The sequence below is a fragment of the Microtus oregoni genome, unplaced genomic scaffold (assembly GCF_018167655.1).
Source record: "Microtus oregoni isolate MIOR12 unplaced genomic scaffold, Mior012 000016F_ref0000370, whole genome shotgun sequence".
Classification (NCBI taxonomy): domain Eukaryota; kingdom Metazoa; phylum Chordata; class Mammalia; order Rodentia; family Cricetidae; genus Microtus; species Microtus oregoni.
The window spans coordinates 2,799,752-2,817,165 of NW_024543075.1; the positions used below are offsets into that span (position 1 = coordinate 2,799,752).

The window sequence follows — 17,414 nt, forward strand, 5'->3', positions numbered from 1 at the left end:
GGAGAACTGGCTTTCTGGCAAGGCCCATTTGCCCCCAGGCTCATTGGACCAACAAGGCTAAGGCTCCATTAGGGAGTGTCCAGAAGAAAGCCAAGAAAAGGTAGGAGGGGTCCCTGACTGCTTGGAAATTAATTCCACCCGCTAAAGGAGGATTTTTCTTCTTTTTGTAATCTACACTTAAGATCCACTTCGAACTGAAAATTCCTGATGTGCAGAACTGAGCTGTGCCAGGGGTCAGCAGGGGTCGGAGGTGGGGTTTGAGCTGGAAAGGGAGGATCTTGGCATGGGGCAGGGCTTATCCAGGAGACAGGACTTTGGAGGACTCAGGGTTCAGAGAGTCCGGGTTCCAGGAGACCAGAAAGACTAAGGGCTTAGGCAGCCCTGGACCACTTTAGAGAGGGTCCCAGAGAAGAGCGCGCTCTCTCTCTCTCTCTCTCTCTCTCTCTCTCTCTCTCTCTCTCTCTCTCTCTCTCTGTGTGTGTGTGTGTGTGTGTGTGTGTGTGTGTCGGAATTCAAAGAAGGTGGAAAACAAGGCTCTTGTGCACAGATTGGGTAACTTGAAAGTAGGGTGAAGAGGACCTACTGAGAACACCCCACACACATGGTGAGGTAGGGGTTGTGAGGGATGGAGGACTGGACTGTTGAGGGTCTTCCATGGTAAAGAGATCCCATTGGGACTTATCTAGATCTGGATATTCAGTTTGGGACAAGTGTTCAAGTGATTGAGAATTAGGGGAGAGAGATGGAACTAAGCCATGGAGGACAATATTGCCTAGGGCAAGTAATGTGTAGGGTCAATACTGTCAGGGGACTGGGGCCCAGGATGGGGGATAGAAGGGCTTATAGGCTGAGCTCCAAGGAGACCGGTGTAGGGGGTCTCAGAAGGACCAGGGTTCAGGGCATTGGAGTAGCACACCTGGCCCTGAGGGCAGAGGGGAGCTTGGCTGTGCAGGGACAGGCCAGCCTGTTACAGGTCAGATTCTTCAAGCCAGATTTATGATGAACAGGATTAGCACGAATGAACCAGGCTTTGGTGAGGTCAGACTTGGGAGATGGGAACTCTAATCCAACAGGGCTTGGCTGGTGGATGGGGATTGAAGATTTTTGGTGAAGGGCCTGGACTTGGGGGCTCAGGAGGAAAAACTCTGGACATTGACCTTGGGGACTTGAGAGACAGGATTGAACAAAGATGAATACTTAGTTGGGATTTGGTGTGTTGCATCCCGTTTGGGTAGGAACTGTGATCTGCAGTCTGGAGGCTTCAAGGGACCCAGAGACTCCAAAAGGAAGCCTGATTAGGGATGGGGGCTGGGTCAGCTCAGACAGGGACTTAGTAGTAAGGAAGGAGCCTGGCTGGGCAGGATCAAGGTAGAGGTGGGTGGGAGCTTGGGAAGCAGGTATCAGGACAGGCCCCATGAAAAAAGGGCAAGGACTACCATGGGGACCGAGGGTGGCAGATGGGACTCAACATGGCAAGAGGAAGAGGTTCAAGGTAAAGGGTTCTGAAGGCACAGGTCTTGGAACGAGCAAGGCTCAGTGTGGGAAATATAGGGAGAAGGGATCAGCCCTGGGAACAAGGTGGAGTGCTCAGCAGACAGGCTTGCGCGGGACCTGAGGACCCGCGAGAGAATGTGAGGACAGGTGGGTTGGAGTGGCGGCTCCATGGTCAGCGGATATGGGAGTCATGCAGCTCTTGGTTTACATGGGTCCCAGCTTCGCCCAGCTAGCGACTCCCTGGGGTCCTGGCTGCCGTGCTCGCGGGTCCTCTCCCTCCCTTTGGAGGAGGGGGAGGTGTCTGCGACGCTGTGAGTCAGGCTCTGGCTGCAGCCGTGGCCGGCCTGGCGCTGCGGAGCGCGCACGGGCAGCGGGGGAGGCAGCGGCGCCAGCCCCGTTCGCTCCCCGCCCCCAAGGTTGGGCCGCCGGGAAGCGATCAGCGGACAGACAACGGTCCGGGACGGCGGAAGGACGAGCGCTCCGAGGCGTCTGGCCCACTCACCGCCGCGTCGCCAATAGGTGAGCGGTCCTGGTGGCTGCTGCAGCCGGGGTCAGACCAGGGGCCACCCAGCCCGGCCGTTGTCCCCTGATAATCTCATCACCGGTTCCAGGTGCGCCCTGTGGCGCAGGTCTCCGGCGCCAAGCTGTCTCTTGGAAGTGTCCATTTCACTGAGTGTCATTGTGGGTCTGTTGGTGGCACGGGGGCAGGGGGGAAGTGAGTGGTTCTTTGTGACCGTGTGCGCTCTTAGGGTACCCGGTGCCACTTTCTGCCGGGCTTGGGGGGCAATGTGAGCGAGTTTGGAGCCCCGCACCTGCGCGTATCCTCCGGAGATGTGTCTGAGCCTGTGGGGCGGTGCGTGTAGTGCTGTGCTTCTTGGTGGGCAGTTGTTTACCTGGCACGTCTGGGCGCGCGGGTGTGCTGGGACTGGAGAGCCGATAATGTTTGCGGTTCATCTTGGCGTGTATGTGCTTCAGTGAGAGCTGTTCATTCTGCCAGTCGGTGACTAGAGCAGTGTCACTGTAGGTCTGAATGCGTGGGGATGCAGGGGCGCTCTGCTTATTCGCAACAGGGTGTCAGTCAGGGTGCTGAGGGGGTGCTGTTGTATGTGTCAGTGGGTGCAGATGGCAAAGCGATGAAAAGCCCCGATATGCTTGCCAAGTCTACTGCGAATGGCTTTGGTATTGGCCGTGGCCGGCTGGGTGGGGGAGGCAGGTGGCAGGCAGGCTGGCAGCTGGCAAGCTCGCAAGGATTTCCATCTCCTGAAGGCCATTTATAGGGCTGCAGGGGAGATGCTGTAAGGCTCCAGGGTGGGTGCTACTGGGCTCTCAGGACCCAGTTCCTCTTCACTCTGTCCCTTCCTCCAGGCCCAGGGCCCCAGCCAGTGCCCAGCCCTGCTGGGAGCCCCGGCCAGCACCACGGACGGCACCCAGGAAGCCCGAGTCCCCCTGGACGGGGCCTTCTGGATTCCCAGGCCACCAGCAGGTTCACCCAAGGGCTGCTTCACCTGCGTGTCCAAGCCTCCTGCCCTGCAGGCTGCAGCGGGCCCAGCCCCTGAGCCCTCAGCCTCGCCCCCCATGGCACCCACTCTGTTCCCCATGGAATCTAAAAGCAGCAAGACTGACAGCGTCCGGGCATCAGGTGTCCCCCAGGCCTGCAAGCACTTAGCTGAGAAGAAGACCATGACGAACCCTACGACAGTCATCGAGGTCTACCCCGACACCACGGAGGTGAACGACTACTATCTGTGGTCCATCTTCAACTTCGTCTACCTCAACTTCTGCTGCCTGGGCTTCATTGCTCTGGCCTACTCCCTCAAAGTGAGCCTGGGTGGGGGAGGGAGCAGGGTTAACCGGGCTAGCAGGATGCAATGTCACTTAGTGAAGCCCAGGGCAGAGCATGCAAGCACAGCCGGGAGATCTGTTATGAGTTCAGAGAGGTAAGGCTGTTTGTTGGCCAGGTCTGGACAGCAAAGAGCCACTTCCCTTTCTGAGGGAAACTTGATCCAGCTTGGGGAGTGGGGTAGGGCTGTCGGCTCTGTATAGGTAGCTTAGGTAAATTATTGGGAGCAGGCCTTCAGAGCTTGAGGTCCTGTCCTCTGGTCAGGAGACATGGGAGTCAACATAGCCAGTAGTCAGTCACACCTAGGTAAATGGGATGCAGACTGCATGGAGCCAAGGGACTTGAAATCCCGTGGCTGTGGAAAGCAGAGGGGTGGTCTCAGGGCCCTTGCAGACCCTCTGATGTCAGTCCCTCCCCAGGGGGATCTGTGGCCAGGATTTGTGGTGGAAGACTAAAACCTGACCTGGGGGGGAAAGTTGGGAAACTCATCCTATCCCCACCCACTCTGTAGCCACAGTGGCTACAACTTCCAGGACCAACTCCCTTTTGCACTGGGAGTCGGTGGCTGGGAAGGGAACAGCGTGGCAAGCCTGTGGGACCCTTCAGCCACTCCTACTCCCTACCCCTTCCCATGGCAAAGTGGGGCTGGGAGAGGCTGTGATAAATGTGTCCCAGGCAAGGACTGAGCATCCTTGGACTGTGGGAGCCCCACCAGCAGGGTACGGGGATGGTGCCGGGGTGCCCTCCTCCCATCCTGTGTCTCCGGAAAGAAGGGCTTGGCTCACAATTACACAGATCATCACTTCCTGAGCCCAGACTTGAATGGCTCAAGCCAAATGCAGCCCAGAGATTGCAGCTGCCCAGCAAGGAGGGGTGCCAGGGGCTGGCAGAGTAGCAGGGTGCTGCAGGGAGTAAAAAGTGAAGGCAAGACTGACCCAAGAGGAAGGATACCCAGGCAGCTCAACCCACAATTCATCTGCATACATGAACCCCGCCTTGCCTAGCATCACATGCCTGGCCACCAGGTTCTCCCCTCCTCTGCCTGACTCATACCCAGCATATCACATTATCTTCATGCCTTCATCTCCAGGCCTGGGTTTCTCACCTCGACTGGTACCACATGGGAGTTGTGTACATAAGTGGGCATGTCTGTGAGAACATGTGATAGCATGTGTGTGCACATGTACTCACATGCGTGTAAGTTACCATGTGTGTGGAGAGCATGGGTGGGTGCATTTGAGTGTGTTGCATGCATGAATGGCTATGTTTATATGGATGTGAGTGTGTACACTTGAGAATAAGTCTGAGCATTATTGTATGCATGTAATAATATGCATGCACATATGCATGTGTGTGAGCAAATGTAACTGTGTGTAAGTGTACATGAACATATATAGAAATGTATGTCCAATTGCATGTGAGCAGTGCCAACATAATCACATGCCTACATCCATTTAGGTATATCATGAGTGGACATATGTTTGAGTAAAATATGCATGCATGCAAATATTTGTAAGTCAATATGTGTTTGCATATAAGTACACCACAACTGTGTGTGTGCGTGTGCATGTGCGTGTACATGCTTGTGCTGAGAGGCAAGATGAGAAGGGAACCTTGGGACTTGGGATGTCCTAAGGCCAGCTCAGCTCTGTTCCCTGGGGCAGTGCCAGGCAGAGAGCACCATTGCCAGGCTGTTAGTGGAACACAGACTTCTCTGGTGCTCTCTGTCCCTACACTGTCTACAGCCTGAGGATTTGGGCATGGCTGCCCAGGCTCTGGTCCGGGAGCTGTCCCCTCCTCCCCTGGCTCAGGCTGTGTCCGGCTGGCTGGGCAGGTAGCCCATCTGGTGTGGGTTGTAGGTAGGTCAGGCATTTCTGGATGGTTATGGGTTTGTATTGGGATGTGAGGTGGACACTTTGGAGAAGAGAAAAGGCTTACTCTCTCTCCCTTGCTTTGCTCCCTGAGGTCTTCGAGGGAACAGTGGACAGGCCTTGGATCTTTTTGGAGGGATGTTCAGGGTCAGCATAGGCCAGGCTAATTCTGACTGGATGCCTGAAAATCAGTTCACCTGTGTATGTAGCTTCAGCCTCCTGACCAGCTGCATCTGCCACTCATGCAGCCCAATGCAAGCATGTCCAAGGACAGCAGGTGGACCAGGGGTCAGGAGGACTTGGCAGGTTTTCTGGCTGTCTTTGCTTGCCGAGCCCTTCTTCTCATCTGCTCACAACACTGTTCAAGTGGTCACGTGATCAGGCGGGGCTGGCAGGCTGGTGTGAGATGATGGCATTCTTGCCTGCCCTGAATGTCCATCTCCCATCAGGCCCCCATCCATTCCTCCCAACCACACGGGTCAGGTCAGAGCCATGCAGCCTGCTCTCTGTCTCGGGAAGATTCAGTAAAGCCACTCTCCACACACTGTCTCATAACCACACAGCCCCACTGTTAGCTGGACGGTGCCCAGCATCCAGTTTTGGTGTCCAAGTCCCCTCATGGTTCCTCATCACCCTCTTTCTGGGGAAATACTGAGTTTTGTGCACACATTGGTGCACAGATATCCTCTTTTTTGTAAGAAGCCTGTGTTTCTCCTGCAGAGCTTCTATGGCCTTCTTTTCCTGGTTACATCTGCTTGTCCAATCCTCAGGACCACCCTTCAGTGTCCAAAGCATGGTGACCATCATGGGGGAGGCCTAAGGATATTATTTGTCTGGATAGAAGATGCCACCAGAGGGGATATATAGCCTACTTGTCTTGGAAAAGGGAAACATCAGACTGAGCTTGGGGCCAAGTAGGGGTCAGAGTAAGGGCTTCTGGGAGGAGGCAGGATTTTCTATGGCCATTAAGGGGTGGGTGAGAGGAAAGTTTTACCTGAAGAAAGGAACAGACACTAAGCGGGGGTATCCTCTGTGGGGAGCAGAAGTGTGAAGGACGGGAGCGGGAGTACAGTGCAGCCAGCATGTGGCAGATGTTTGATCTGAGCTCCAGAGGCTTGGGGACTTCCTGTGACAGGAAAGCCTGAAATGCTAGGTTAGGAGGGTAGATTCTGGTTGGGTTTTGTACGTATGTATCTGTCCATCTCGCCCTTCTGAGTATCAATGTTATCAGCCCATTCATTCACCTACCCATCCCACCTACCCACCTACCTACCTATCTACCCACCCACACCTAATCATTTATCCACTCATCTTCTTATCCATCCATCTATTCATGCACCCATCCATCCACTAAATCAGCCGGCCATCCTCCCACTTATCCATTCTAGATACCTACCTATCCACCTATCCACGCCACACCTGTCCACTTATACATTCACCTGCCTGTGTACCATCCGTCTGTCCACACGCATTCACATCTAGTTATTCATTCTCCTGTTCCCAACCATCTGCTCAGGCACTCACCCATCCACCTACCACCCAGCCAGCACTCACCTGTCCATTCGCCCATTCAACCCATCCACTCACCTACCCCGCCATTCATCTGCCTACCCTTCTACCCATCCACACATTTGTCCACCCAACCACTTGTCAACCCATCCACTGACCCACCCACCATCCATCTATCCACACTACACCCCTCGTCCTACACATCATCTCCGCATCTACCCACCTATCCACCCTACTGTTCTCCCTCTCACTGCTCCATACGTTCACAACCCACCCCTCCACCTTTCCATCTCTTGGCCATCTGCCCATCCATGTATGCGGTCACCTCTGTTAGTCAGTAGAGGACATTTCAGGCAACAGCAGGTCACATGCACAAGACTTCCTCTCCTGCTAGTGTCATCGCTGATTTGCACATAAACTCGGTGATGTCAGCAGACGATGAGGCCATCTGGAGTTTCTCAGATACCCCTCATTAAGTGACACATGGCTATGCCAATCCCTTCTCCACTCTGTTCACGACATCCAGACAGCATCGGCTTCCCACCCACCTGTTGGCACAATCATCTGTCCTTCTGACTGCCCTCCAATGTCGCACTCCATCCCTACCAACCTGAGCACGGATTCGCTAAACTTTCTCTGGTGTCATTTTCCCGTAGCACTCACCAGCCCGACCTCCCATCTGCACGTGCGTTGCACATCCTCCTGCCCGTCCATCCCTCCACTCCAAGTAGCCATGTGTGTGTGTGTTTCTCACTCACCTTCCTCATTTGCATTCTTCCCTGCTCAGTTTATACATCCTTCTATCATTTTTCTTCTATTTTCTACCCGTGTATCCATGTATCCATTCGTTTTCTCTTCTCTTCTGTAGTCCCCCTTCAACTTCACAGGCTGAACTCCCCCACCCACCCAACTACTCACCCACCAACCCATCCTCCCATTCGTTCTCTTCTCATTCCAACTTTCATAACCTCCGTTCCCCCCCCGCCCCCGTGTAGAATTTCACCCTGGCACCCATCTATCAACATCCAAATCTCTCAGCCTCAAGCATCTGTCCTGTCTCCAGCTTTATGTTCTCCCACACATTTACTATCCTATTTCTTCTTCACTCTCTCCTACCCCCAATCTCTTCCCTATCTGTCTGTCCTGTCCAATAGCTTATTGATCCACATGTAGCTGGTGGACACACGTGTGCACTGATTCCTATGTGACTGTGAACACACATGCACACCGATCCATATGTGGGTGTGAACACACATGCACACCGATCCATATGTGGGTGTGGACACACGTGTGCACTGCTCCATATGTGACTGTGAACTCACGTGTGCACTGATCCATATGTGACTGTGAACTCACGTGTGCACTGATCCATATGTGGCTGTGAACTCACGTGTGCACTGATCCATACGTGGCTGTGGACACACATGCACACTCTCACTTGCCTAGCTGCACACTCATATTTCAGCCATGTGCACATTTGCCCCGCCCCCGTACTCCTTTATTGTTCTGCCTTCTCTTAGTTTTAGACACTGACACACCCTAGATGTGTCAGATACGGTGATGCACACCTGAAATCCTAACATTTGGGAGTCAGAGGCAGGAGGATTTAGAGCTCAGGGCCAGCATCCGTTATATTAAGACCCTCTCTTTAAAAAGGGAGAAAAAAGAAAGGAAGGAAGAAAAGGGGAAAGAAGAAAGAAAATATCCACAGCATCAGCACAAATCCTACTAATGGCTCACCCAACAATCTCCTGGCTCATCTCCCTGCTTTCCTTTCCCATGTTTTATCTTTCATCCATGTCCTGCCCGTGTGTTCTTCCATCCGTTCTCCTCCCACTGTCACTCTGTCATGCCACACAGGCCGTCTGCCTCTTCTACCCTCTGGTCACCCACACACCTACCGTGCACTTTCCCCTTCCTCTTGTCTCTTCCTCACCCTCTTCTGTCCATGAACTTGCCCTGTGTCCCATGCTTATCCATTCTCTTCACTCCTGTGTCTGTGTCAAGTGTGTGCATATTCACGTTCACATATGGGGTGTGTGCATGTTTGTATGTGTGCCAGTGCACACGTGTGTAAGCAAGCATGCATGTGGAGGTCAGAAGTCGGCCTCAAGTGTCATTCCTCAGGATCCACTCACTTTTATTAAAAATGACTCACTTTTGTGTGTGCATGAATACACACTCGTGTGTATTGTCTGGAGGTCAGAGGACAACCTGCAGGAGTTTACTCTCTCCTTCTACTATGCGGATCCCAGGGATCAGACTCATATTGTTCAGCTTGATAGCAGGTATCTTGATCCATCGACCATCTTCTCAGACCCCCACTTTGTCTTCTGGGACAAGGTCTCTCTCTGAGACTAGGGGTTCACCAGTTAAATGGATAGCCATAAAACTGCCTGTCTTTGCTTCCCCAGTGCTGAGTTATAGGCACGAGCTGCTATGTCTGAAATTTGAAAAATGTATTTGTAGATGTATTGATTTTGTTTTATGTGCATGTATATTTTGCCTGTATGTATGTATATATGCCACATGCATGCCTGGTGCCCAAGGAGGTCAGAAGAGGCTGTCAGATGCTCTGGAACTAGAGTTACAGATGGTTGTGAACCACCCTTTAGGTGCTGGCAGCGAAGCCTGGGTCCTCTCTGTAAGAGCAACAAGCATTCTGAGTCATTTCTCCAGCCACCCTGGCTTTTTGTTTTTGACGTTAAACACAGATTCCTTGGATCGAATGCAGGTCTTCTTGCTTGCTTGGCAAACAGTTTACAGGAATTGAGCCATCTCCCCAGCCCCCCATCTTTCCTCACCTTGAAGCTTATGTCTACCTTCCTCTTTCTCGTCTACTCTTTTGCCCTCTCCTATGATGTCACCATCATGGCCACTCATTAAACTATCTCTTCCACCATGTAGCCACGGGTTCATCGGAACGCATCCTCCCACTACCCTGCTCACTTCTCATGCAGTGAATTACTGCCCAGTGTATGAGGAGTGACCAACCACCCTGCCCCTGACCGTAGGAGACTTCCCTCTGGCAGGGAACTCAGACCATCATAAAATGTACTTATATAACATCTGTGAAGACTAAGGGGAGTGGCTGAGATTGGCATTTCATAAAGATAAAGGTGGACTCCGACAGAAGTCTGTGCTGGTGTATTGAGCCCAAGGTGGTCCAGAGGAAGTGTATCCCAGGATGGGGAGCAGGCCTTGCAGAAGGCCAGGGACAAAGTTCCATAGCCTGTATGGTTGAAACAGGAGAGGGACCAGACATGCCGAGTCACAGCCTTGTTTTCCATGGTGAGGGTTTTGTCATCTACTGTGAGTGGGTCCATGTGAGGAAGCTTCCATGTGGTGACAGACTAAGGATGCAGAGAGACAGGGCTGGGAGCCCAGATGGGAGGAGCTTCCTAGTGATACGGAGCTGCCCAGGGAGGTGGGTGTGGAAGGCTGTTGCCTGGCCATTCCTTTAGTATTTGGTGTTTATTTATTTAGTATTTAGTATTCACACATGGGATTGGATCCACAGACACACAAGTTCGTGGATGCCCAAGTCCTTATCTAAAACAGTCCAGCATTTGCTTGGATCTCACACACTCAGATGATCTCAACCCAGGGCTCTATGCATGCTAAAGCTCTCTCCCAGCTGAGCTACATTCCCGGCCCCTTTCTGTCTACTTTCCTGTACTTCCTTCCCATCTCAACTGGTCCATTCTTCTAGTCAAGTGAGGCCTACTCCTTTCGGCCCCATCTGTTCTAAATACTCACCCCCACTCTACCCAAATATTTCACTAACACTCTAAAATCTCTGTCCATGCGTCCTCTAGCCTCTCTCCTTTCTCCTCTCACTCACCTATCTGCTGACTACCCACCATGCCACCTCCCTTGCTCATCCTTCCTGTCACACACCCCCAATCTAAGTCACCTGCTTCGGTCTGCATGTGTGAAGTGACTTCCCCATAGTTCTGCTGACCTTCCAGAACTTCACAAGGCCTCAGCATGGTCAGGCTCCAGTGAGGTCTGCACTCTTCTGGGTTGTAGGCTCTTCACATCTCTCACACATGGAAGGGTAAAGGTCATGTGGAGCCTTTGCTATGTAAGGGCTGCCCCACTCTCCAGGGCCCCACCCCCTGCCATCGCTGGGGGCCAGGACCCGCACTGTATACGCTGGTGGAGTGCACAATCAGAGCTCAGCACTTCCTGACCATTTGGTCCCCATCAGCCACCGTTTCCTTTCCATCCCTTCAGCACTGGAGGATGAGCTGGCACCCACTGGTCTGCCCACCCAGGGTTTTCCCTCTCTCCCTTCCCTTGATGGATTTATCTCTCAGACCATGAATGTTCATTAGAAGGCTGCCTGTTCATAGTCCCGCTCATCTGCCCTTCTCGTCTAACACTCTTATCGTCTTTCCCTGCTTGCTCTGATGGACTCACCCACCAGTCTCTCCAGTATGCTCCATTCTCCTCTACCACAGCAGATTTCATCTGTCACCTCTCAGGCCCATGGAGCACTGCCTGTCTTTCCTGCTTGGGTTGCTTCTCCAATATTCCGCTCCTGCCCTACCCACATACTCTGCTCCTCTTATGTTTCCTATTGCTTCTCTGTCCAGTATCCCAAGTCTTACTGCTCCCATTTGGTTTCCTGGTCTTTGAATTTGGGTTCCTCATCTTTGTGGAGCCAGCTCCCCCAGGGTCCGATGTGGTGTCTTTCACGTGTTCATCTCTGCCCTCCACCTCCTCCTTGAAAGCCGGACTCAGCAGCACTGCTGTCCCCGCTGTCCAGCCGTAAGCCTGGTGCCGGAACCTGCACTGCCGAGCTCCCTGGCTGCCCAGTTTTCCTTCTGCAGCTTGACTTTTGTTTATCCTCAGGCCACCTCATCTCAAGCCCCATCCATCTTCATACACCGTGCTGAACTCGGCATTGTCAGTGCCGCCCTCAACACAGGTCCGGAGCCCATCTGTCAGCCCACTCTCATGGCCACAGCTCTTGTCCGTGGTAAAGACCCATGTCCTCCAGGCCAGACTCTGCCTCCTCCCTGCCTGACCTGCATCCTCAGCCAAAGTCTCCTTAGGGTCTGTCTGGCTTTCCCTTTCTTCTGGCTCTATGTCGCTCTGAAAAGCTGTCACAGAGCCCCGCCATCTTCTCGATGGCTTCCCTTGATCTCCCCAACTGTGCTCTGATCTCAGGCACCCCTTATGGGTCTCTGCTCCCCTGACCTGGTGTGCTTCCCCCCATGAGACCAAACCCGTCACTGACTTGGTGGCAAACATCCACTCAATGAAGTCTCTCTGGGCTATTTGCTGAGGCTGGATCTCCCAGGACACCTTTGACCCCTAGCATCGTCAGATCTCTCTCTAGCCCCCCTATCCCATGGATACCTGCCCTGCTTGCCCTGTGCCTTGTGACTCTTCACTGGTCTGTGAACCACGAGGACAGAGGCTTTTCTTTGTTCCATGCTGCACACCAGGGCACAGCTGGGCTATGCATGGCTGCCGTTACACATCCAGGATGCCAGAGCAAGCGCGAAGTAAAGACTGACTGACTGGCTGTTTGGTTGATGAATTTGAGAGTCTGTACCTATCTTCCATTCATTAGTCAATGGTATATTCTTTTAACCTCCTCCCTCTTTCTCCTCACCCATCCCACATGTAATCTAAATCTGTTTGTCGACCCATCCCACACATCCAGCAGACATATCAGAAATTCATCCCAAAGATACAAAATGCACCACTATACCCCATCTGACACACCTTCAAAAACCTATCTGCCCACCTGCCCAACCCATCAGCATGCTTCTATCTAGGCGTCGATCCTAACTACATAAATGTGTTACTATTTCCCATGTACCTGTTCAATCATCCAATGCACCCTATGCAAGCAACATACTTCCTGTCTCCTCACACCACGTGCTCTGCTCATCCGGGACACATGTATTCATACACTCGTCTGTCTACCCACCCCCCCAACAAACATCCACTCATATCTCTCTGTCCTGCTGTTTCCATCTGACCTAGGTTCCTCTGTGTACCTCCCTCCCTCACCCAGCATATGGCCAAATTCACCTACTGTCTCTTCTGTCCATTGAACACACATCAAAACACCAGTGGCCCCACTTGCCTAAGCTACTTGGAGTGTGTGTGTGTGCGTGTATGTGTGTGCGTGTGTGTGTGAGAGAGAGAGAGAGTTTATTTACCTGTCCCCCCCACACTGTTCACTTGATATTCACTTCTGTATTTATAGCTACCTTCTAGCCTCCAGAACTGTCAAAGAATAAATATCTATTTTCTTAAAAAAATAAGATGCAAAAGAACAAGGGTGAGTCGAGGCTGTCCTGCACACTCTCTGCTACTCAGCATTGTTCTAGAATCCTCTTTGTCTTCCTCATAGGAGCCTATGAGCAAGATGCTGAGCCAGGAGCATGAGACTAATCACGGCCTTTCCCAACAGTGTGCGGTGGACACTGCACAGTCTTCACCCCACAGGCAAGCATTAGGAGAAGCCACAGGGCCCATTAACTCTGTGCGGTGACCAGTGGACACCTGCAGAGCTTCTCTACCACAGCTGTGGCCGGGAGGAGGGTCTGACAAGAGGAAGTAGAACAGCTGGTTTGTTAAAGAGAACACCTGGCTAATGATTGCAGCGGGGTAGTTGAACTAGATATGGAATATACTTGCTAGAGATTCAGTGTCTACAGCAAGCATCCATGAGGGAATGGGTTTGACATTACAGCTGCAAACCAAGTAGGCTAATACTAAATCCAAGGGAAGATAGAATTTAATTTTCTAGAGAAAATGATAAAACGTTATCAAAAACTTCACTCAAATTGCGCAAGCTAAGTAAATGGGGTCACACCTCATTCTCGGTGACAGAGATACTGGTTCCCTCTCAGATCACCAGAGGGCAGGATCTTACTCCCACCCTTGCTCTCCTGACTCCTCATTCCTCTTTCCACGGCCTCTCCATCCAGTTCACATAGAGCACAACCCACCCTCTAAGTCACCCCTGCCCTTTGCTGGATCCTTTCCCCTCCTTTCTCTACCCCAGCCCAGGCCTTCCTCCTCTCTGCTTCCTCTGCCCGCTGTTGGGTACCCATCGCACACCTCCTCCTCTCCCTTGCCCCACCTTACCACTCCTTCCTCCCCAGGACAGTCCCTCCTCCTAGCAGGCCTCAGTTGTCCTCTGCCTGTCCATATCCAACCCCATTCCTACCCACTCACCCCCCCCTCCCGCCACGCTTCCTGACTCTGGCATCAGCCAGTCCAAGTGTCTTTCTGTCCGGCTTCCTTCCTTCAACCAAACCCAGTCCTCATCTCCTGCTGTCATCTCCACCTCCATCTTCTCCTAGGCTCTGCTCTCAGCTTGCATCATGTTCAGCTGGTGCTCACTGGATTATGTCGTACACGGGGACTGTCCTAAGACATGTCTGTCCTGACCAAGTAGCCTCTTAGGAATGGTCAGCTCTGTTCTCATTTCTCTAGGATGTCTCGTCTACTCAGCGTCCTAGCTAGTGTTCAGCTAGGCAGAACTGATCACGACACCTTGGACACACACGTCACCACATCTCACGCCTACTGTTGCTGGCGTCGCAGCCCTATTCACCGTGCATCCGCTCTCTCCAGGGTCACCTTCCTCTTTCGTGTTAGATCACTTCAGATTCATTGAGCATTTGCACAAACTAAAACAGAAATTCCTGAGCATCCTCACAGGATACCTGTGTTCTTTGTTCCCCGTTTCCTTCTCTAACTAGACACTATTTACTTTACAAACCGTGAAAGATGAGTTTCTCGTTGACTATGCTCCCCAAACCGAGGTGGGGGTGCTTGTAGGACGGAGGTCCCGAGACTACTCAACGCTCACACCCCTGCTCCCCACCACTCCAACCTCCCTCCTCTACTGTCAACCTCCCCTGATGACCTCTGTATCCTTCTGCTGCTAGTCTCCATACCCCTCCTCCCATCTCCATTCCCGTTCCTTATTGGCTCCAGTTCCCCCTCCTCTGTTGTCCTCTCTCACCATCCCTCTGCTGGCCTCTGTCCTACCTCCTCTTCCGACTTCTGCCCATCTTCTTCTCCTCTGATGGCCACTGTCCTCTCTCCTCTCCTGACCTCATCCTCCTTCCTCTGTTGGCCTCTGTCCTGTCTCCTCTCCTGACTTCTGCATCTCTTCCTCCCCCTCTGATGACCATGGTCCCCTGTCCTCTATTGGTTTCCTCTTCCTGCTTTCTCTGACACCTCCCTCTTTCCTTCCTCCTCCTGCACTGACCCCTGTCTTTCTTTCTCTATTGACCTCCACCCACTGCTTCCTCTGACCTCTGCCTGTCTTCCTCCTCCTTCTGCCTCCAGGTTCGGGACAAGAAGCTCCTGAATGATCTGAATGGAGCCGTGGAAGATGCCAAGACAGCGCGGCTGTTTAACATCACCAGCTCTGCGCTGGCGGCCTCCTGCATCATCCTCATCTTCATTTTCCTGCGGTACCCCCTCACTGACTACTGAGCCCAGCAGGCAGTGGCGTTGGAGACACAGCACTGAGACTGATGGTCACTGAGATTCAGGATGCCGAGAGTGTGGGGCAGAATGGGCTTCTACCAAGGCCCAGAGCCATGCATGGCAGCAAGGCCACCAGAAATTGAGTGCCCAATGGAGCGGCACACTCCTCCCAGCTACCCTATCTGCCTCCTGCCCTGCCCTGTTGTCACTGGATCTCTGGGCTCCCTCTGTTGCTGCCTGGTTGCCAGTGACTTCCCTCCCTGACCCATGCACCCTACCCAAGCTCTTGCATCCCTTAGACCTGACACCCAGCAAGAAGGGCTTATGTGGGAGCTCCCAGAAGGGGAGCTGCCAGCACCTGGGACTCCCTCACTCCTGACCCCAACTTCCTCCAAGCTGTGATCCCTGCTCCAAGCTCTTGTATATGTGAACTTTCATTAAAACGTGTGCCCAGCTCAGTTTCATCTTCTGTCCGTGTTCCAAGCAGGGTCTAGGTGTCACCTGGATGTTTGGGGACCTTTATCAGGTGCTCCTTGCATTCCATGACCCCAGGGCCTGCACATGGTTAATTCTGCACAAGGCTTGCTCAGAAACCAAGTGGCCTTGGAGTGGCCAGGTGTGTAGGTTGGTAAAATGAGAGGTGTTAGGTGGAGGGATTCCACACAGGATGCACAGAGTTGGGAAGCCTGTAGGAGTGGGAGAGATGATGTGGAGTATCCAGGAAAACATCCTACAGTAACGGTGAAACCCTGCCAGTCTCAGGGTACTCCACAGGGTGTTGCTCAGGTTCTCACCTACTTAGCCCCTGAAATGGGGAGACTTCCTGTCAACTGAAGGTTCAAAAGTCAAGACCAACAACAGCATGTGCTGATCCTGGAAGTGGTGCTGCCCCAGAAGGGTGCTGCCCTGTGAGCTGGGGTGGGGGTAAGCTGAAAAATGGATGGTGGACAGAGTGGTCATAGCTCTTACCCTATGAGAGCCTGGTTGGTCTGAAAAAAATAGTAGATACCGTGGGGCTCAGATAGGGGCCAGTGACATGCTTAGTGGTGGGGAGGCTCGGCTCCCTTATCTGATCAAACCCTCAGCAGTGTCAGAAGTGTTGGGACAAGACAGGCACAAACAGAGGTCGTCACCAGCAGTGGGCACAGAGTGTAGATGGGGGTCAGTGGGGGGGGGGGCTGTGCACATGCAGAAGCTTGAACTTGTCTTAACCAGATAGCTGGAAGGTTAGACAAGACTGGATGAGAATGAGAGATGAAGGAGCCTGCGGTCACTGGGGTTCAATACATCCTGAGTGACATGGCAAGAAAAATAAATAAATAAATAAAAAATAAATAAATAAATAAAAAATAAATAAATAAAATTAAAAAAACCAGGCCAACCCCAAAGCAAAACGAGTCTGGGGAAATGGGTGGAATAAGGGGGAAAGGAGAACAGGAGCTGAGAACCCCCAGTCAGTGTTCTCTGCTCTCAGGTACACTGAGATGTGAATTAGCAGCCCACATTCCTCTGCCATAACCATGCCCTCCCACCCTTCAATCCCGAGCCAAGAGATACTCTGTGCTACATTGTTTCTCATCAGGTGTTTGAGCAGAGACAAGAAAATCATTGCACTTTTGCAGAAGGACAAAGATAAGAAAAGTGTATTTAAAGTGTGTGTGTGTCCGGGTCTTATTTTCAAAGCTGCAGGGGAGAGGTGACTGTTCATGAAAAATGATGGGCTATTTAGCACCTGCAGGAAATAGTGCATTTCTTGGGGCTCATCCGTAGGTAAGTTACTGGGCCATGGGGTTCCAAGAACACATTCTTTGGTAGGAGATGCCAGTTTTAAAGAGCTCATATCTCTGTTTTTATCAGAGGCTATGCCCCTGTGGCTCCATGCCCTCCCTGCTGCCTGGTGTCTGCATCTGCCGAGCTAATGGTGGTAAAATGGTAGCTTCAGCTTGTACCTCCCTGGATATTTGGCCCCTTTAGTAGAACATGGTAGAGTCCTGACCACTTCCTATGGGGCTGTCATTTTTTAGCCACTTCCTTGTCAGCCAGTGCTTGGAGGGTGTGGCAGGCAGCTCCCCACATCTTCTTGACACCATTCACATGGCTACTGCTTCTCGGTAACATATCAACAGAAGGCATTTGGGGGCTGAAGAGATGGTTCAACAGTTAGGAGTGCATACTGCTCTTCCAGAGGACCCAGGTTCGGTTCTCACAAACACACAGCACCT

General features: G+C 52.4%; 1 protein-coding gene across 3 annotated transcripts; it reads left to right on the top strand.

Moving 5' to 3' along the window:
• The first annotated feature begins 1,654 nt into the window (after positions 1 to 1,654).
• Positions 1,655 to 15,668, top strand: Ifitm10 (interferon induced transmembrane protein 10). Of its 3 annotated transcripts, none has more exons than XM_041666810.1 (3): positions 1,665 to 2,105; positions 2,860 to 3,312; positions 15,049 to 15,668. In XM_041666810.1, exons 2-3 carry the CDS (start codon positions 3,070 to 3,072, stop codon positions 15,196 to 15,198), a joined length of 393 nt encoding a protein of 130 aa, XP_041522744.1. In that variant the 5' UTR covers positions 1,665 to 2,105; positions 2,860 to 3,069; the 3' UTR covers positions 15,199 to 15,668. The 3 variants fall into 3 exon arrangements, with proteins under 3 accessions (XP_041522745.1, XP_041522744.1, XP_041522742.1); XM_041666808.1 differs by having other exon boundaries at positions 1,665 to 2,013; XM_041666811.1 differs by lacking the exon at positions 2,860 to 3,312 and having other exon boundaries at positions 1,655 to 2,013; positions 15,049 to 15,186.
• Positions 15,669 to 17,414: the final 1,746 nt, after the last annotated feature.